Source organism: Mixophyes fleayi, chromosome 5, assembly GCF_038048845.1.
Source record: "Mixophyes fleayi isolate aMixFle1 chromosome 5, aMixFle1.hap1, whole genome shotgun sequence".
Classification (NCBI taxonomy): Eukaryota; Metazoa; Chordata; class Amphibia; order Anura; family Limnodynastidae; genus Mixophyes; species Mixophyes fleayi.
The window spans coordinates 221,478,826-221,502,026 of NC_134406.1; the positions used below are offsets into that span (position 1 = coordinate 221,478,826).

Here is a 23,201-nt window from a genome sequence, read left to right on the forward strand (position 1 = left end):
TTTACGTATAGCTCTATATCAGGCTCTTTTATCTTTATTTTCAAGTTCAGGAGCAGCATGAGATGAAACTGTAAAACTCAGAGTTGCACAATAAAAGAAATGAATTAAAATGTACTTTGAAATAACAACATTTGAGACTACTGTTGTTGCTGCAACAGCTGGAGGGCTAAATGGTGACCAGTGTCATCACAATATTTTCACAATTTATTTCTTGGAAATATGAAGTGGATAATTCAGCTTGTGCAACGCTTTTAATATATAAAAATTACACTTCTGACTTTCCCAAATTTAGACCAAGGTTGCACACATTTTAATATCAGATGGAAACATTAAGGATGACATCTCTGACATTCAGTTTATAGAACATCTGCTTGGATGACATGTCACTTTGTAATTCTGAGTCCGATTAGTGAGTAAGATTGTCAGATATTTGTTTTTTCTGTACTCTCAGCTGACAGTTGTCACCATGCCGACATGCTTGTCTGTTACCCAGAACATTAACCTGCTGTGAGGTAGTTGAGAATTTGCTTTTATCTGCATTACCTTATGTCAGTCTGCAGGTTTTGTAACAATGTAATGATTTTTTTCTTATAAAATATCATTTTAGTTAGCTTTAGACCTTATTATAGTTTGTAACCTTGGTAATGTAATTATTACTGAAGGAAGGATTTGCTCAGTGGTTACCATTAAAACACTATACATATTAAACATTATGGGACTAAACACTGAACATATGTAACCATTTTATGTTTCCTCATGATCCCTTATCACCTCAGATGAGCCCATATAATACTTCTCTTCTCCTGTGTCCAGAGAGGAGGAAAAAGGTCCATCTCTCTCTGTGAGCAGCCTTCTCCAAAAGTGCCCTTGTCTTAAGAGGGGCGCATGGAGGATTGTCGGAGGGGGGTTTCTCCAAAAAAAACCAAAAAAAAAACCCAGAGAGAGAGCTGCGCAGCAGCTCCGTTTCGCCAGCGCTGTCCTATACAGCAGCCGCGGCGCTGTCTAAGAAGCGTCTGCGGCGGTGCTGTATACAATAGAGCACCGCCGTGGATGCTTCTTTGACAGCGCCGCAGCTGCTGTATAGGACAGTGGCCACTTAGTTAGCGCAGGGGGGGGGTTTCTAGAGACTCAGAAACCCCCCCTGCGTGCGCCACTGCTTAAGATAAGTTAATTACAAAGTCTCTGTGGGAGTGGCTGATGAATGTGTTTGACCTCATATCTCTCTTTAGACAAATGCTAATATCCTGAAATATAAAGTGGGGGAGGAGAGCAACCAGTTCTCTAATCAATTGCTACTAAGGAAGGAAAAGAAAATATAATAATAATAGATTGTATATAATCTTCTTCAAAACTAAGCTTCAAATTTGAATACAATCTGGCATGTCTGGAAGAAAAATGGCCATGCTGTATCACTATGCTGTATCATATTTCTTATCTGGTCTATTTGCTGTTAGCATTCTATGTGCCATGCTGATGATTTTAACTGGAGTGTTAGGGGCAGATTCAATTGACTGCGGTAAAATTAACACAGATGTTTGCTTGCACCCATATGGGGCGTTCACAGAAATCAGTGTTACTTTTGTCAGAAAATATCCGCACAAGGGGCCTGATTCATTAGTGATCTTATCTTGTGTAAAAGTTAAGATGCTTATTTTTAAGAAGAAATGGGGAGGTAAGAGTGAAGTTAAGATGGATTTTCATCTTAACTTAAGAAATTCTTCACTTACGCAGTGGATTTTACTTCTTATCTCCCTTTTCTGAGCATGCGCAGAGTGGATTTGCTTAAGATAAGCAAAAAACGGCAGATAAGATCACTAATGAATCAGGCCCAAGGTGTCTCAAGGCTGCTCCGGAGGCACCTCACACGGGTATTTTCTGAATTGAATCTGCCCCTTAATATGAAAGAAGTTTAGATATGTATTAACTATTTTTTTCCTATTTCTTTTAAGACAAATATCCTTATCTGTGCTACGGCATATGGATTACCGGACGACATGTGATGAGGTGAGCAGTAATTGAAATAATTTTTTACTGGAAAATAATATATTTTTCGTGTACCACTTTGCAGTAGAAGGATCTGATATAGGTATATGTTATAACACTTGTTGCAATAATGTTGAAACTCTGAGTTTGACTTTAAAAATAAAACATCTTTTTATGTGGGTGAACATAGTGGTTGAGATCCAACAGTTCAGAGCTCATGTCTAGTGGACAACTTCCTACATCAGGTCACTATTCCCACAAACTTAAGCCATCTGAAAATGGTAGCGTTAAAAACAAGCGTTGTAGAAAATATCCGGCAGATTGTGAATGCGGCTTATCTGGTTAGAGTGCTCACTAGATTGACATGTTTTTATTTACAAGTTGCTCAGTTTAGAGCAGGCCTGTCCAACCTGCGGCCCTCCAGGTGTTGTGAAACTTCAAGCCCCAGCATGCTTTGCTAGTAGACAACCTGTTGATAGCTGGAAGGGCATGCTGGGACTTGTAGTTTCACAACATCTGGAGGGCCGCAGGTTGGACAGGCCTGGTTTAGAGAGAACATTGGACCTGATACGGGACTGATGATGCAGCCGGATCATGACCCAACACACACATGCATATAGTCTTAGTGATTCAATAATTGTTTATCAAATTATTATCAGACATTGTGGTTTTTTTTAGGCCACTTATGTAGTGATATTAAAGTTGGTGTTATAACAGCATATGAGGCCAGCATTAAACAAAAGATCTTGGCCCTTGAACACTGGGTTAAGCTATTTCCATTTGAGGTGATGTTTGAGCCCTTATAGCGTAAATTTAGGATTGCAGCACATGCAGGCGTTGATTAGCTCAACAGTTAATGCTCTGGCAAGTATATGCTCCATTTCATGAGTGGGTTTGTGCAGTAATTAATAAACATCATATTTAAAGAATAGTTTTAAAAAAAAATGATGATGGAATGAGTGAGTGCATGTACATCTGATTAAACCTCCAGCATTTTGCATTTAGATTTATTTAGATGTAATCAATGGAGGAAATGACTGAAAATAGAAATTCAGATGACCTTTTAACAGATTTCTTCTTTGCATTAATTTGTGTATTATACTTCAATTTATTAAGCCTCTTTGGGAAAAAAGAACCTTTGATCTATTGTTCCTATAAAACAGGACACATTAGGTAGTAGTTGACAGCTTCATTTAATATTACCTCCTAGTTGCTTGACCACAGCTGTAGACAATCAGCACAATATATGACTTGGATATTACTGGCAGAAAGGTGTTTTATAAAGCATTTTTAACTTATTAAATCAATTTTCTAGCACATTGCAACTACTTTATTTTGCTGTGACTTATTATCATTTACATATGGAAAGTATATGGTACACTGGACTCAACTGAAGGAGAACTTCAGTCAAGATAAAGATGTTGTGATTACCCCTTAGCTATTAGTACCCTGGAGTATTTCTTACCTTGGCCTGAAAAAATAACCTTTGCGATGTCTGTATTCTGGTGCCACTGTATATTTTTTAAAATATGTAGAAGCTTTAATTAAATTAAATTAGGCTCTGTAAATTACTCATAGAACCATCCATTATACATTTATACAGTGTCTAGAGTCTCTCCGTTCTGCCAGAGACCTCATGGAGGTACCATTTAAGCTAATGGATGTGCAGCATTAACAGCTGTATAAAACAAATGAGATATTGCATAAGTTCAGGTGATGGGAACTGGTAGACGTCATATCCACAGCAGTGAAATGAAAGAATTGAGCAGGCCATGGAAAACAGTGAAGGGTATGAGTTGATCATTTTAGGTTGGTGTTTGCCTTTAAGAACTAGGAGTGTTTGTACACACATTGAATAATTTCTCTGCTGCACTTTTATTATTATTATTTGAACATAGCAATATCTGAGCTAAATCTAGGAATCACCATGCACACAGACATGATTACAGAGCATTTTGTACTATAATCACCCAGAGGAACACTACTTATCAATAACGAGGAGAAGACTGCCACAGGTAGTGTGGAGCACTAGAAAATATAATTTAGTATGTTTAAGGCTTGGTGCTTTAAATTATGGAAAATCTACTTATCCGGAAACCTGTAAGTCCCAATGGTTTTGATTGCTTTAATCCAAGAGTTTAAGAAAAGTGATCCACCAAGTTTCATCTTTTTGATTCTCCATTTCTAAAAAACACTTTGGGCTAGATTTACTAAGCTGCGGGTTTGAAAAAGTGGGGATGTTGCCTATAGCAACCAATCAGATTCTAGTTTTCATTTATTTAGTACCTTCTACAAAATGACAGCTAGAATCTGTTTGGTTGCTATAGGCAACATCCCCACTTTTTCAAACCCGCAGCTTAGTAAATCTAGCCCTTTATGTCCCTAAGTATTGAATGATAACAATTAATCAATTTATTTTACCGTGCATGCTCAAAATCACACAAATATCATATTTAGATTGTTTAGAATATACTCGAGTATAAGCCGACCCGAATATAAGCCGAGGCACCTAATTTTACCACAAAAAACCGGGAAGATTATTGACTCGAGTATAAGCCGAGGGGGGCTTTTTCAGCATAAAAAATGTGCTGAAAAACTCGGCTTATACACGAGTATATACAGTAGTTTGATTAAATTCATAAAATAATTACATGTTAAAGAAATAAGTGATCCACAATTTATTGTGTTATCTTACTCTTTAGTGTTGGTTACATGGCCATAAGCATTGTAAATAGCTCAAAGCCACAACCCAATTTATCAGCGTATGTATGGATACAGAAAGAGCATGTTTGTATTTGGATAAACTTCAGTATTTGTCTAATTGATGTTAATCATCATCATCATTTATTTATTAATATAGCACCACTAATCCACAGCACTGTACAGAGAATGCACTCACATCAGTCCCTGTCCTAATAGAGCTTATAGTCTAAATTCCTTAACACACACACACAGACTTGGGTCAATTTGATAGCAGCCTAGTAATCTACTAGTATGGATTTTTTGGGATTGTGGGAGGAAACTGGAGCGCCCGGAGGAAACACTCACAAACTCAGGGAGGACATACAAACTCCGCACAGATAAGGCCGTGGCCAGGAATCAAACTCATGACCCCAGTGCTGAGAGGCAGAAGTGCTAACCACTAAGCCACTGTGCTGCCCACATGGACATGTAATGGAACTTGCTGTGTAAACCCCAATCCATTCACACAATCAGTGTGAGTGTGGTGCTGCTACAGGCACCAGATGTGATCTGTAAATGACATCTGGGGGTAAATGTATGAACTTCCGGATTCTTCATCTCTGGCGAGTTCAGTGTCTTCAGCGCTTAAATTTAAAGCGGCGCTGCCTTGTAAAGGGAAACTTCCCTTTACAAGGCAGCGCCGCTTTAAATTTAAGCGCTGAAGACACTGAACTCGCCGGAGATGAAGAATCCGGAGGTTCATACATTTACCCCCTGATCTTATAGTTTGTCTACATCAAAAAACACAAAAATAAATGTACAGTATATTTTTCTTGCAAACAGCTCTTGTTTGTGCTGAATTTAATACCAATGTTCTACCTAAAATTTAAATGTAGAAACTATTTTATGGCAAAAATAAAAAGACAAGTTTAATATGATCCAGTTCTAATTACCTGGTGTATTGCTTGGCTGGAAGAGTTGTTTTAGTTATTCTGCTGTGCCTGACATTTATGTGAAATTCCTATTATTGCGAATAAAACTGCACATAAATAATATATTGGAGACGCTGCTCTAATTCTGTCTTCAGTGGAGTTTGTTGATATTTACACTGTAGACTGTGACAGTAATTTCACTATTTATTGCACCATTACATAAAAATTGTTAAGGTTCACATGCTTAAAATTCAAAAAGGTGTCTTTTAAAAATGCATAGCTTCCATTTCAACACTTTCACATTTTTTTCTATCTTTGAAAGGAACATTCATATAAAGATTTAATTACCTTATTAGTTTGGACTCATGCAATGGAATTATCAAGAAGGCGGACATAGAGTTTGTGCGATGATTTATGGGTTGAGTGCTCTTCTAAAATGTCATTGTCTGCAATTACAAACGGCAGACATAAGAAAGAAATGTATTAAATAATATGTATTGTTTCCTTCAACAAAGGGAGATTTCTCTATAAACGCTCTCTGCTTCAGGAGATAAGAAAACAAGGGATTTTTAAATTGTGAAATGCATCTCGGGCAAAATAAGGCAAAATTTCATATCCTAAATGAGCCAATTAATAATTTTGCCATTTGTATAATGTTATGGTTTGAGGAACTGTTTTTATACAAAATGTGTCCTCCTTTAGCTTCTCTCTTGGCACAACATATTTACAGTAGAGCATTGTAGAAGCAAAAAACCCCACATTCTTAACTTAAAACCCCACATTCTTAAGTTAAGGTGCCATGAGCTGGTATTCTTTGTTGGGCAAGCAATACTAATTTCAAACAGTAAGTGGCACTTGTGTAAAATTGCATTGTTCATTCTTGCCTTTTGTCTGGCAACCATTGTGAGCTCTGTACTGTTTATGACATAATCTGTATGTACTTCTGTAACATATAATATGTGATCCACATACTTCTAATAATAGTTATAATAAATAATGTAATAATAATAATTACAAAATAAGTGTTTTTAAAAAACAGGCATAAGCCTCTTCCCAAATCTTTTATTAGCATTGGTGCTAGACAGCCTGGGCTGGTTTGCACTAAAACAGAGAGACCACGTAGTAAATAAATTCCCAATCTGGACAGCATTGGCCTACTGCCACAGTAGATGGGTGGTGCACCACAAAAAAAAACTGCCCCCCTCCAGAAGCTATCAACGCCATATTGAAAAGAGAGAGTTCTTCCCAGCCCTTCTTACTGGGCTATGGAGTCCAAGGTAATTAACAAAATTCGAACCGCCGAAGTGTTGATCTTGCGATCACAGTGGTCCCAGTATAGTGGACAAAGTTCCTTAAGACCTCTGCACATTATAATAAAAAGTAAAAATAAATCTCACACATGAATATAAAATAAACTTTATTCTAATAAAAATATCAAGACCCTTGTTCACCACTTTATTCCATCTAAAATGAAACCTTCCTTTATTCTCTTTTTGTTTGTCATAGTCCAAATCAGAGAGAGAAAAATCCTGGAAAATTTGTGGGAAGGTGAATATCACTGAGAGTAACCAGGATCCCCTTTAACTCCCAATCACAAGTGATTTGCTGCATATGCTACTTGTCTCATTTTTGCATCATCAAAGTCATTTAGCAAAAGTAATTTGTTGTGTGTGGGAGGGTAATTTTTATGGGATTGTTTTTTCCCCAATTTGGGTTATGATAGATTGCTAAAAATATAGATTTTCTAATTAATAAAGTTATAAAGTCAGACTTAGGATGTTATTTATTTGATTGAAATGTATTTTATAATTGTGTATGTGTCTTCCTTCTATTTATTTTAACTTTTTTGCCATAATGGACTAGGGTCGCTTGGTCACTAGTCGATTTTTCTGGGATCACTGGGGTGGGGGTTAATGTGACTCCAAGGGGTCTCATTCTAGTGGTTTTCAGTATAGCAGGGTATTCCCCTGTCTGTGATCCTCCTGCTGTTGTGCAAACCAGCCGAGACTGTCCGGCATTGGTGCTGGTTAAGGACTTGAGGAGGAGGCTATGCCACCCATATTTTATTTGTTTATTTAGTTCCTGATGACCCTCATATTGGTTATTGTATTTAAAGGTGTTAAATACAGAGGAGGTATCATGAACTCTTACAGATATAAGATTAGACACAAAGTACTGTAGAACCTACAGCAGTACATAGACCACCCAGCAAAAGTGCTAAAGTGTTGCGGCTGGCCAAACAGGTGACGACATGGCGTGAGATTATAATCATCTCTATGTTGTGCAGCAGGAGAGTCCTTGTCAGAACTTGAGGACAGAGGTTTCCTAATAGGAATTAAGAAGCTCTACCCAAAGGAAATCTGAGAAATCAATAAGATTTTAGCGGATGATGCTTTAGAAAGTCCTAAACATTTATTGATGTGCCAACCAGGGAATATGTAGAGCTCAGTTTCACCACCACAACAGTCTATAGAAATGTGTGAACTGTTTTATGGAGAGTGCTGAAAGTAAGAAGGTAGCTACAAGAAGCAGTAACCCCCAATAGAACTAGTGTAAATTAAGATTTTTAATGAATAAAATAAATATATTGCACTTCCACTTGTTTCCATGGTAAATCAGCGTGTAGATACAACCAGATTGTTCATAAATGAGGAAATCAGCCCATCTTTGTCCCCTAAAATTCCAGTAGTTAGGAATTGAGCACAACATTGCTGGGCCCCATAGCAACTTTTGGATGAAGAGCTATTAATGACTGTCCAACGTTCCAAGAGCCCAGGTGTGCTCAAGTAAAGATATGTGGAGGCCAGGCCAGTGCTTGTTTCAAAGAAGCCCCTGCACTGCACTTCATAGCTATAATGGGAGTTAGCGCAATCCTCATGCTAGCTCAGAAGACCCAAACGAGGGCCTTGGAGGGTGGCTAGTATTGGCAAGGCTCCCTTCTCTCCAGGCCCTATAGCGGATGCACTACCCACTGTTGTGGTAGTTGCGCTATTGGCTCCAGCACTTGTATTTATATTTAATCATTTGTTTTATCATCCTTTAACGTTAATGCATGTGGTTTTATAGTATTCCTATGTTAAACTGTACCATTGAGAGCCATATTTGTGAGAATTTATGAATATCATTAATAGTTACATCACTAAGACATTTCATAGATTGACTGTCTTTTCATCATCATCAGCTATTCTTATTATTCTTATTATTATTGTTATTATTGTTATTATTATTATTTTATATTGTACCAAGATATATATTTAATTATGTTGTTAGACTATCCAGATGTTCCATATAATCACAAAAGGAACTTGTCTCAGACAAAACATATTTAAAAGAGTTTTTAAAACCTTTTTAATTATCCATGCAGCTCTACAAATATGTGGTCTGATGTAGACATGCTCCAATTATTCAAACCAGTTTAAAATTCGAATTTGTCTAGTTCGAGGGCCTCAAACCTTTTTTTCATAGCTTGCAGCTAAAATAAAACACATTAAAATAAACTATGAAATGTTCCTTTTTTTCCTTTGTTTTAACAGCAAACATTACAGAGTTAAAATTTACCATTCCCATGGGAAGCAGTTAAAAATACTATATGATGTAGCCAATTAAGCTCAAACATGTTTGATCCAACTCAATCACCTTGATTAAATTTATCTTGACTATCTAAAGTTTGAGAATATATTGTAAATTTTTAAAATTTAGAGCAACTTTGACAAATTGGTTGGAAAACCACTTTGAAACACTTATGAGCATCTCTAAGTGGCTTAAATAATTGTGTAGGAAGCAGTAGAATGACGTTATTTTTATAACAACACTCTACATTTAGGTATTAAATGTAAGTGGCATTATTGTATGGCATTAAATTGTAACATACAATCAAATAGCTGCAGGTCACAAGCTGTCAATTATGACAGTATTGAGCTGCAAAGCCTGGTTTAATGTTCATGTCCGTTCCTTCTGGCCTAAGACCAGTTACTTTGTTACAAAGTGCCTCTGGCACCAAATATCATATTGTTTTAAAAAATGTGAGTGGGTTCCATGTATGTGAACACATCTCTGTACTTAACTATATAGATATATAATATTTATATTAGGGTTGGTCTCATGAGTTTCTGTCATGAATTGATCATAATGCACTTTTAATTCACAATGTTTTAGTTCCATAATATAAACGCATTATATGTTCTGTTTGTTGTAGTCATTCTGTGACATAGTCTGCATGTTCGTAAGAGGAGTCCAAAGTTAGTTATAACTATAACTAAGACCCAGTATGGCATTTTTCAGCTCGTCTGTCCTCTTTACTGCTAATTGTAGAGCTCTGCTCTTCCAGCATGGGAGCCAGCTCATGTTCAATGAAGCCCTATTTGGTCTTTCAGTTCTGGAACTGAAAGTAAAAATGAGGTTTCACTGCACATACACTGACTCCTGCTCATGCCGCTGCTAAAAGTTTGCAAATCTTGCCTTTAAACACATTACCGTTTTAAAATTAGCTGTCCAAACTCGCCAAATATCGGTGAGTTGCAAAAAGCGCTGTTTAATAAATTTACCTCCTGGAAGTAATGGAGAATTATTTCACTGGCATATTTTAATAAGGGGGACAGTTTTTCTGTTCCATTACGATGTTTATCCTTGTTTGGTTAATTAACCGTGGCAACCAGCCACAACTTGTACCTAGTCATATGGATTCTTCTTTTCATTACTCTTTTTTTACTTCCCACAAAAAAACACAGATCTTGATTGATGTCAAAAGTAACTGTAAATATATCCAGAAACACTGGTTAAGGTTAAATCAGTTAAATCATTAATACATGGGAAATGGATAGACAGTTTAACTTCTGGTAATGGTTTTGAAATTGAACTTCTTTTTCACACTGGTGTCAACTTATCTCTAGCAACAATGGGAAACCATGGGTAGCTTCAAAAATTCTGATGCCATTATGAAGCCATATTTTAATGCAATAACATTTTAATAGTTATTAAAGTCTAAGCCTATGGTAAATATATATATATATATATATATATATATATATATATATAGTATCAAATGTATTTGGCCACAACTGTTAACTATTTATTCATTTCAGGTGTTTCAATCAGACCTGATGGGGTATATAAAATCAAGCACCTAGCCATGCAGTCTCCATTTGTAAACATTTGTGATACAAAATAGGTCATTCTGAAGAGCTCAGTGACTTCAAGCGTGGTACTGTGATAGGATGCCACATTTGCAATAAGATGGTTCGTAAAATTTCATCCCTGCAGGATATTCCACTGTCTACTGTAAGTGATATTTTTATAAAGTGGAAGAGTTTAGGAACAACAGCAACTCAGCTGCGAAATGGAAGATAGCGTAAAATCACAGAGAGGGGTCAAGGACTGCTAAGGCCCATGGTACGTAAAAGTCGCCAACGCTCTGCTGGTTCCATAGCTGTAAAGTTCCGAACTTCTGTTGGCATTAATATAAGCACAAAAACAGTGCAGTGGGACCTTAATGGAATGAGTTTCTATGGCCGAGCAGCTGCATGCAAGCCTCACATCTCCAACACCAATACCAAGTGTCGGATGGAGTGATGTAAAGCACACCAACACTGGACTCTGGAGTAGTGGAAACGTGTTCTGTGGAGTGACAAATCACACTTCTCTGTTTGGCAGATAGATGGGCGAGTCTGTGTTTGGCGAATGCTGGGAGAAAGTTACCTAAGGAGGGATAATGGTATGGGGCTGTATTTTCAGGGTTTGGGTCATCACCAGTGAAGGACAATCTTAATGCTTCAGTATGCCAAGTCATTTTGGACATTGCTAAGCTTCCAACTTTGTGGCAACAGTTTTGGGAAGGCCCTTTTCTATTCCATAATGACTGACTCAACCCCATCAAACACCTTGGGGATGAACTGAAACGGAGATTGTGAGTCAGGCCTTCTCGTCCAGAATCAGTGCCTGACCTCATAAATGCTCTACAGAATGAATGGGCACAATATCTTACAGAAACACTCCAACCTCTCGTGGAAAGTCTTCCAAGAAGAGTGGAAGCTGTTATCACTGCAAAAGGGGGACAAAATCCATATTAAAGTATATGTATTTGAATATAACGCCATCACAGTCCCTGTTGGTGTAATGGTCAAGCATCCGCATACTTTTGTCCATATAGTGTATTAGTGCATGTATGTGTGTGTATGTATATTTCTATAATACATACATATATATATATATGAGAGAGAGAGATTAAAGAACATGCAAATGAATATTTACAAAGAAACCTTGTTGTGGCTTTATAAGTGCACTAGCTCTAATTTGTTGTGCACATGACAAAGAATGTCCTGTGTACAATAAAAATACATAAATATCTTAATAGCCATAGAGACACAAACAATAACTTGTTTTTTTCTATTGAGAGATATGCATCCTAGCAGCCATTTAGTAATAGGTTTATCAGACCTTCTAAAAAGGAAAAGTGGATATGTTGCTCATTGCAAATCAGATACCAGCTATCATTTATCTAGTGCTTTCTAGAAAATGATGGCTATAATCTGATTGGTTGTAATGGCCAACACCTCCAATTTTCAGTTTTAGAAGGTTTGATAAATCTACCCCTTAGAAGTAATTATCCTTTACTTGCATGCCCTCCTTATAGGCTTTTCACACTAAACACACAGAATAAGCATCACCTTATAATATGTTACAGGAGAGTATAAACTTTACTTCACTACTTTAGGATGTCACAATGTGTAAAAATCTGTCCATTCCAAATCATTAGGACTCATTTACTTATGTTGCTTTTAGATGCAAAAAAAGCACTGAACCATATCAACCAGTCAACATTTATCGTGTGTCTATCCAGTAAATGAAAGCAAGTGTCTGATTGGTTGCGATGGTTCAGCAAAAATATTGCACCTAAATATAATGTGACCTAAAGGCTGCTTGTCTTGTCATTGTCAAACATTGCTAACAGCATTCTATGGCTTAATTAACCCCATCTACCTCGATTTATGTGCAATTCCATTTAAATGCTCTTGCCTATTTTTTTTTTAGCAATACATTACAGGACATGCATATTATAGAAATCATTTTTGTAAATTTATAATACTGCTTAATAGATTTTATTTTTATCCTACAAAATACACGTGTATTAAATAAAATTGTTTTTTTTTCTGTTTGAAGGCAAAGACAGGAACTTGTTTGTTGCAAGATGGTAGTCAAGAGCCTTTCAAAGTTCGACTCCACTTAGCCAAAGACATTTTGATGATTCAAGAGCAGGATGTTATCTGTGTGTCTGGTGAACCTTTCTACTCTGGTGTAAGTAAACAAATTTGAGAATGAGAACTAAATAATAACACCATCACCAAATATCACTTCAATCATTTTTATGATATAACATATTTAAAACATCAAACATGGCTGCACTGTGCAAAAGTATAGACATCACATCAAAAGTGTAATCTCCTACCACTTCAAAACCCCTTACAGTACATTAAACATTTCCCTTATTCTCTTATAATAGTGCCCAGATTAGCCTATTATATGGTTTTAATTCTTTATGAGAGTTGGGGGACATCAGGATTGCCTTCATTTCATATTTCATGTGTATTTATAGTATTTTTTTATTTTGGGCAAAGTGCGCCTATAATTGTGCTTCTCCACTGAAATGCAAGTGAAATTTGCAAATTGAGTTCCATTAAAAGTGTAGAACATGTCCTGATCTCAACAGCTCTGAGTTGGTGCAAAATACAAGTCCTAGGCAGAGTGTAAATGGCTGAATGTCCCTTCTCCACCCCTGTCACTCATTTCAATAATCTCATTATGCATAATCTTGTTTTTGCAATGTTCTGTAAAACTAGGCTCATCAGTGTGCCTACTCCATGAAGTTTCCAATTCCCCCAAATTCTCTAAGCACTAATGCAGACTTCTGCTCCTCCACAATCACAGCAATCTTTCTCTTTAAACATATGCACATTGGCAGAAGTCTGGGCACCCTAGTGCAAAATGAGATGCCTGTCACCACCAAAGAGGATTTTCCAACACTGTAATCGATATAAAGTGTCTGTCACCCTCACTAAAACTCTAGGTTTGGCCTGTGACTAAAGCTGGCAGTACAAAGGGATGCTATAATGTATTTTAATCATGTTACAAATTCATTAATTAATCTTGTTTAAAAGACACTAATCCTACAAATTCTATTTAATAGCACAATCTGATGATTAATACAATGTTTGCAGTTTTACTATATTGTTTACCAAAGAGTACAACATTGAGTTATACTTGGGTGTTCATTAATTAACTTAGGGGCAGGTTAATTTTTTGGCAGTAGTTAAGTGCTCATCAGCCTCATCATCGCAGTATGTATCACAGAGAAATTGCATATCCGTAAAGTGTAGACTGAAATGTTGCCTACTGAAAGGGTCCGTTCTATTAAAATTGAATAAATGATTGTCCAATTCTGAAGTGTAATCCAAAAGTATCAAAAGTTTTATTTATAAAACAATGAATGAACACTGTTTAAAAGCAGTGTAGTACAATTGAGCTCAGCTTACATGAACTTCTAGAAAGAACGTTCTCATTTCCTCCACACTCTGAGTACAGATCTTTTTACATTCAGGAACTACACATTGCTACATCATGAATACATTAAGATATTAGTAATGCTTGGAATACATATGTTAATCACATTACACAGCATTCTGTTGAGTGGAAATCCACTAGGCCTCGATTTCCAGTAAACAATTATTATGGGTTGTCAGGAAGGATCTTATTGCCCATACATCATTATAAGACAAGTATGTGCAAAGGGACTGTTCAGTGCCGTGTACATAAGTCTAGGGGGTAAATGTATGAATGTCCAATTTCTGCAAGTTGCTGGAAATCGGCGACTTTGCAAGTAAAATTTAAAGCGGCGATGGCTTGTAAAGGCAAGTTTGCTTTTACAAGCCATCGCCCCCTTAAATTTTACCTGCAAAGTCGCCGATTTCCGGCGACTTGCAGAAATCGGACAGTCATACATTTACCCCTAGGAATGTACAGATTTTAAAGTAAAGAAGTCCATATAAGGCAATGTTACTTCTCCTGAGACTTGCATCATCATCATCACCACGTAGATGAGGCTTCCATCTTTGTTTCATTAGAATGTTTCTTTTTACTTTAATGTAAATCTCAGCTAAAAGAATATCAAAAAATAAAATTATGCAACAGCGCTCTTAGGACTATTACAACAGCATCAACAGATTTGTGGTTAATATAATATAATCCAATTTATTAAGCAAATAATTACAACATGCACAACTTGTGCAATATGAGCTTATACAATAAATAAATTGCAATAAAATACTTATATACATACATCTTTTAAAAACAGGTACATAAATTACTATCAGTTGTGGATGAACACGTTCAGCCTCGGACTGGCCCGCCGGACAGCCGGTCAATCCACCGGTAGGCCCAGCGGGGTTGAAGCTCCGCCCCCTCCGTTGTTAGGGCGGAGCTTGATGTTGAACTTTGTTTAGATGGCGGCGGCGGTCACATCTCCTGTAACCACACTACCGCGCAGATGCAGAGAGCCCAGGCGCGGTAGTGTGTTTTTCAGCAGTTTGAGCAGGGGAGGAGGACGTCCTGATATCAACATACTGATCCAAGGTCAGTTTGGTCATCATAGGTTCATGCAACACTGGACGCAATAGACCACGCCCCCTCTGACGCTGCAGAGTTTCCCCGGGTTATCTGAAGCCCAGCCAGTTTGATCGTGGCTGGGATACAGAAGCTGGATACTGCCGTTTGATCGAGGAAACATATGGACTGAAAGATACCTTTTTAACATACAAAATGTGAGTGTTTTTAACCCCATGATTTAACTTAATAAATAGAGAACGTAAAACACCATGAGATCTTTCTCTGTTCTCTCCCTGGTCTCCCATATGTGCACTCTGGTGAGGAGAAGAAACAGGTTTAGAGGGGAGTAAAAGTACATCGTGGTGGTGCTTTTTGAAGCAAGAGGACACATTATTCAAATACTGTATGGAATAGAAAAGGTCACATTGATGTAAGTTTACCATCTGGGACATCGGTATAGGTGGAACTAGAAGACCAACATCCTTTAATGACTTTGGGACCGTTTTCCCCTTGACTTATTCATTGACCCAATCCTTGTGTTTCTTTACCCTTCCCCCATTTGCGCCCGTCCTTTGATATTTATATTCTCTTTCATACAACACTGGCAGCATACCAGCATATATGGAATAAATGTGACAGGCTTTGGATGGGCTGTATTCTGTTCATTTTTTTGTTTTTTAAAATTTCCCTTCTCAACAAGCATTCATTGGTGAAGTACGCAACCGTAGTAGCACTGATGCTGTGTGTATGGTCTTTGACGAGTGGCATATTCTGTAAGAGTCCTTAAAAAATAATTATAACAAAGAGTCATTTTAATAATCAGACTGTGTATACAAGATCTGGCAAATGAAGGGTGCTTTTCATGTAGTCTAGTATTCCAATTGCATCCAGTTGAAAATATAATCATTCAGGGTTGTATAATATGTTGGTCTATATTGTATGTTAGTGTAGAAAGGCACATGCATAGGAGAACATAATTATATTTATATATTTTTCCTTTTGCCTATTGTGCATTCTTTTTGATGGTTGTCCTGTTTAGAATTTAGGGGTGATATAGTGAAAGTATTATAGGCATATATCAACCGTATTTAAAATGAAATTAGATGGATTTCACTGAGATTAGTTGAGAATTACAATCACTTGTTTTTTTATGAATTGACTTTTATTCCAGGACATGTCACAGCAACAACAGGTTGGTAACCATTGTACTAAAAAATTAATTGTGCAGTTTATGTCTTCTAATTGATGATGTTATTATTTGGTTTGTGTAGCCCTTGTAATGGCTTTTAATAAGCTCAATACATGATGGGCAATAACAACATATGAGGCGAGGGTTGGAGGTAACCAAATGATGCACTTATCATAAGTAACTGTCTTGGTGCATTAGGAGACGACAGGAGCTGGTACTGGAGTTTCTTCCAAACCACAAGTGTTTTATTAATGGGTCCCATGTAGTTCCCTACCAGTAGAATGGGCAGGGTCTAATGCAAAAGGTGCACATTTAAAATAGTGCTATAAGTTGTCCTCCATAGCCTGACCACACCCCCTTTACTGGCCACACCCACTCCTAAAGTTGGCCACACCCCAATATAGTGGGCCCCTATCACTGAATTCCCCCGGTGGGCCCTTCATGCCCCAGTCCGACACTGAACACGTTTGATGGTAAAGGACTTAAATTCCTGCACAATATGACATCAACTTCTGTCCAAACGTAGTGGATATTTGGCTGGCTCACAATGTCACATAAGAGTCGCTACAGTAAGACAGCCATCAGAAGAAGACACTTTCAAGTTATGTAGGACTGTGTTACTATGAACAGATCCTAATATAAATAGGGAGAATGAAACCAATGTCCATTGGCCGTACTTATGATAAAGCTCTCAGACTAATGCTTTATCAAAGTGGGATCAATCTCTGCCTGATAGATTTATGACCTCTGTAGAGCACCGTGTCAGTGTATATACTATTTGCCTATAGTGTGTAAATAGCACATTGCTCAGTATTACTTGTTTTATCCACAAATCTGTTGATGTTTTGTAATATTTCTAAGAGTGCTGTTGTTTAATTTTATATTTTGATATTCAGAGTTTTAGTGATTTAGTTGGGCCCCCTGCAGCTAGCAGCTTTGAACTATTGCCATACGCAGCGTTGAAAGGTTTTGTTATTATTGTGAAACACAAAAAAGTCACAGTACTACTCTTTTAATGCATAATTAGGTGCACTTAAGTGTGATTAGTAGTACACATCATATTATTCATAATAGATACTGAAGCTGGCTTTGTAAGGCCACCCTCTGATAGCCACTGTGCTATCATATATTTGTTTCTTCAGTATTGCTATTTTTTACTTCAGTCGGTACCCATAACAAATTACCTGCTTCCTGTAGTCTCTTGACACCTCTCTTACCAACTTTACAAATAAATTTACAGGCCAGAGAATAGAAAAAAAAATTGTATTCAGAAATTGTTGTACACGTCTGGATAAGAATATTATAATGTACAAGTGACATATTATATAAACACTTTAAAATCATGTCTTTATTATATTTCATAAAAATTAGTAGACGGCAAAATTAAGATAAAAATGTATGTCTTATGTATAGTGTGATAAAATAAACTCACACTAAGGGGTAAATGCATCAAATAGCGATTTTTGCAAATATCCGGCTACTTTTAATGGTAAATTTAAAGCAGCAGTAGCTTTAAAGGCAAATTTTGCCTTTAAAGCTATCGCAGCTTTAATTTACCATGCAAAGTTGCTAGGTATTGTCGATTTGCAAAAATCGCTATTTTGTCAGTCATAATAAATAATATAATTCCTCTTATTTATTAAGTCTTACAACAGCATAACTTTTTAGATAGTGGCCTATGATAAGGCCAATGAAATTAATGTCCGCACCAAATAGATAAAATAATACAGTTAGAGACTTGTTGGTAACTAAGATATAGTGATGTTAGTATATCAAGCTTCGGTGATCTGGGGATATCAAAATTCTGTAATTCAGTCAGGCGCTTTACAGATCAGCGCTACACACAGAAGACGGTTGTGGTTTCATATTCGCAGCATAGCGTTATTATTTAGCTTCTTAGATGGTAGTCTGTGATAAGGCCACTAAAACTAATATCAGCAACTAATAGTTTAAATAATTTGATCAGAGACTTTGCAAAACAGCGCTGCTTAAAAAAGCTGCATTTTCTTATTACAAGCGCAATGCAAAGAATATGCTCTCAGTGTTGGTAGTTAGGGTGTAATGATGGTATATCAAATTTGAATGAGCTAAAGGTAATAGGATTAAATAATTTGATCGGGCACTTTACAAATCAGCGCTACATCCAGAAGCCGGTATTGAAAGTCAAAATATAGTATTGATATGTTTAGTTTGGGTAGCCCAGAGAAGATATGCCCCTGGTCCCAATCTATTATCATTCAAGATCTTATTGTCCTATAAATAGGTTATCTATTAGCACAGATAGTATAATCAAACATAGAGGTATTGCATCGGGAATGTAATCTCTCATATGATTCTAGTTTTAAAGTTAACTAGTCTCTCTAGAAATTATGTTATCATCATCATCACCATTTATTTATATAGCGCCACTGATTCCGCAGCGCTGTACAGAGAACTCACATCAGTCCCTGCCCCATTGGGGCTTACAGTCTAAATTCCCTAACATACACACACACACACACACACACACACACACACATACATACACATACACACACACACACACACTAGGGTCAATTTGATAGCAGCCAATTAACCTACTAGTATGTTTATCTGATGCCTGTAGTGGTCATTTCTGCATATAGTAAAATGCATTACTGTCTTGCTGAATAATTGATCTATAGTATTGCTGATATATTTGTGTTGTGACAAATAATGCATTTTCTATTACCTATAGATCATTCAAATTGGATATACCATCACTACACCTTAACCAACACTGACATCATATTCTTGCTATTGTGCTACCGTTAAGAATATGCAGCCAGAGTTTTTATGCAGCGCTGATCTGCAAGATCTCTGATCGAATTGTTTAAGCCATTAGTTGCTGATATTAATTTTAGTTGCCTTATCACAGACTGACATCTAAAACCTGAATAAACAATATTCAGCTAAATAATAATGCTGTGCTGTGAATAAGAAAACACAGCATACTTCTGTATGTAGCACTGATCTGTAAAGTGCCTGATTGAATTATTGAATCCTGATATCCCCAGATCATCTAAACTTGATGTACCATCACTATATCTTAGTTACCAACATTGAGAGCAAATCATTGCCACTGTGCTGCTGATAAGATACTGCAGCCGGCATTCTTGTGTAGTGCTGGGCTGTCCATTCTCTGATCGTATTATTTTAACTATTTGCTGCGGACATTAATTTAATTGGCCTTATCATAGACCACTATCTAAAAAGTTATGTTTGTAAGAATTAATAAATAAGATGATTTATATTAATTATTGTGAATTCTTTGGCGGGAATTCAATTGGCCGCATTACTCGTGAAAGTAACACGGCCTTTGCACTTTTTCCTTTAATACAGTCATTTTTTTCCCGGATTTCTGCAAATCAGGGTTGCAATTACCGAACAAACAGTAATAATGTGCAGGCCGCATTACTTTCCCAAGTAACTTAATTGAATCTGCCCCTTAATGCTAGTTTATTTTGACACCCCATACGAACACATACACTTTTACTCTAATTTCTCTGGATACTAATTTTGATGAAATATAATAAAAATATGACTTTAACTTGTTTATATAATATGTCACTTGTTGGGAAAAGTATATTCTGATTTTCTTATCCAGACATGTGCACCAATTTCTGAATACAATATTTTCTTCCTTTTTCTGTGAAAGTCCATTGTATTTAGGTAGCACTTCTCCTTAATTGAAATATTTCATATCATATTTTAATCAGATAAAACTTGGGTTGGGTTGGTAAAACTTATGTGAAACAAGGACAATCTTGTGCAACAGTTTTTCTACTTTTCTATAAAAGGACAGAGTATAGACAAACATCATCATCAAATACACCAGTAAAATGACCCCCAGAATTATTATCAAGATTATTCCCTTGGCATATAAAATGCTTTTGTACAAGTTAACCAACCCTGAGGAGCAGTTTGCTTGATCCAGTCATGAAAAACAACAATCAGCTCCATTTCAAGCATCATCTTCTGTTATCTCTTTATCAAAGTCAAAATCTCCCATATAATATTCTGTTATTTCTCCTGAGTTAGTATCACTCAGCAAGTAAGTACAACACTTGGGGGTAAATGTATCATACCCTGGTTTTGTCAACTCCCGCGAGTTCGGCGTCTTCGCAGATTAAATTTAAAGCGGCGCTGCCTTGTAAAGGGAAACTTTCCTTTACAAGGCAGCGCCGCTTTAAATTTAAGCTGCAAAGACGCCAAACTCGCGGGAGTTGACAAAACCGGGGTATGATACATTTACCCCTTGGACCCGCTTATAGTTTCTAATGTCATGCAATAATCTCCTGCTATTGAAGCGTAATGAATAATAACAAGTCTGTGTTAGATCAATTCTAAATGTATTGCTTGCAATTCTTAGCTAACATATGAAACACTTTCATGTAATATTACTGTTATCGGGGATAATCCTGAAGATTCAGACAGGCTTCAAAAATTAATACAATATAAGCAGACTTACCTGAACACCGAAGCTCCAGATCGCCGATGGTAGAGGCCTGCTGACAGGTAGTCATTCCGAAGACACTTGACTCCGGCACTTCATTTTCACGTCAGCACGACTTACATCAATGGTAATTTAAAGCAGCAATGTCTGGACCCTGCAGGCTAAATGTCTTCGGAATGATTGTCTCTCAACAGGCCACTTCCATTGGAGATTTGGAGCTTCGGTGTTTAGGCAAGTCTGCTTATATTATATTCGTTTTTGTCAGAATTCAGGTTTTTTTTGTAGGACTAAAGCCTGTTAGAATTTTCAGGATCGTTAATACGTACCCAGCCCTCTGTTATGTTATCAATTACATTTCCCGAATATCTAATGAAATGATAATTGTTATTTATACCACAAATAGGATTTGTTCCATATTTATTATCTCTTCTCCATTGTGGCATTATTGCTTTTTGTATTCGCCTATATATTTCCCTTCTTACTAGATTGTGACCACCCACTCTTTTATATAGTGCAAAATGTCCTAAGTGGGTGGGTTACAATGTTAACTGTATTTTCTATGGTGTTTAAAGCATATAGGTCAGTGTAGGAACTTAAATTTAGGACAATTTTGGGTTATTCTACTGCATATTAGCCTGGCGTTGAAAGTGAGGCTTCTACAAGCGTATTAGCCTAGGGCGGCCTGAACCCTTAATCAGGTCCTGTGTGGTATATTTTTATGGTTTAGTGTCTTTACTCGTGTGTAGCTAAATTTCTTTAACTGCTCTCATCAAGTAGTATGGAAAATATCTTGTGCCAATCTCTATCAGGAGGAAAAGTAGCTTCCAATTATCTATAAATGCTCACAATCATTTCCTGATTTTAAGTATCGGTACATTCTAGATGCCACCTGCTATGTCAAGTACTATGAGACCAGCACCTGTTAAAAATGTATCTACATCTGCATTTATACTAGACAAATAACCTCTCTTAAGAGTTCGCCAATCTTTTAGGGTGGGCTCACAAGCGTGACCTATGTCTCTAACAAATTTCTGTGCCCCCCTAGCATCTGGAAAGTCAGAAAGTATGTTTCTCTTTACTGCATGTGAGGAAACGGGGTGCTACTGGAATGAGAACTTTATATTCATCACCTGTTTCTCACAGTTTAATGTACTTTTTAATCATTGGCCCAGTCTAAGTATATATATTATTTCATGTTATTAGGTACATTTTGCCCCTGCTATTACCTGCAATATTGTATGTATTTTTTATTATTATTATTAATTTTTATTTATAGGGCGCCACTAGGTGTCCGCGGCGCCGTACAGGGACAAACAAAATTACAATACGAGGTGAGACAGCACAGTACAGTAAACAATAATCACAGTAACTTAGTGGGCTCAAGGCACAGCTAGCGGGGCGGGGGAGGGGAGAGGGGAAGGTCTGCCAACAACGGCACCTAGGAGGGAGGGCACGGATGAGAGGGAGACCCCCAGGGGGAAGAGGAGGGAGCGAGAGGGGATGGAGGAAGAGGGTCCTCGAGGAGGAAGGCGGGGAAGCTGGCGAGCAGAGTTAAAAGTGGAGAAGACAGGAGGAGAGAAGACCCTGCTCAAAGGAATGTACAATCTAAGGGGTGGGGTAGACTGACAGAGAGACACAGGGGAGAAAGGGAGAGAAGGAGGAATGGATAGGGGGAGGGGAATAAGGGATAGGGGAAGGGGAATGAAGGGGAAGAGTCAGAAGAACAGGTAGGGAGTTAAGTGGGAGACTGGAAAGCTTTAAGAAAAAGGTGGGTTTTTAAACACCGTTTGAAACTAGACAGATTAGGGGAAGTTCTGATGGAGGGAGGGAGCTTGTTCCAGTGGAGGGGGCAGCGCGGGCAAAGTCTTGGATACGCGCATGGGAGGAGGTGATCAGGGGGAAGAGAGGCGACAGTCATTGGCCGATCGGAGGGGGCGGGATGGAGCATGAATAGAGAGGAGGGAGGAGATGTAGGGTGCTGTGGAGTTGGCGAGGGCCTTGTATGTGAGAGTGAGGAGCTTGAACAGGATTCTGTAGGGTAAGGGGAGCCAGTTAAGGGATTGGTAGAGGGGGGAGACAGAAGAGGAGCGGCGAGAGAGGAAGATAAGCCTAGCTTGTGTTAAGTACAGATCAAAGGGGAGCGAGGTGAGAGTGGGGGAGGCCAGTAAGGAGGAGGTTGCAGTAGTCCAAGTGGGAGATGATCAGGGAGTGAATGAGACATTTGGTGGCATCTTGGGAAAGGAAGGGCCGGATGCGAGCGATGTTTCGCAGCTGGAACCTGCAGGATTTAGCAAGAGAGAGAATGTGGGTGCCAAAGGAGAGAGAGGAGTCGAGGATGACCCCGAGA

General features: G+C 37.6%; 1 protein-coding gene across 1 annotated transcript in view; it reads left to right on the forward strand.

Moving 5' to 3' along the window:
• Positions 1 to 23,201, forward strand: part of SNTG1 (syntrophin gamma 1) — a 437,638-nt gene that overhangs the window by 260,255 nt on the left and 154,182 nt on the right. The window contains 2 exon segments of the mRNA XM_075213502.1: positions 1,950 to 2,004; positions 12,753 to 12,887. Coding sequence (XP_075069603.1) covers positions 1,978 to 2,004; positions 12,753 to 12,887 — 162 coding nt within the window. The 5' untranslated portion in view covers positions 1,950 to 1,977.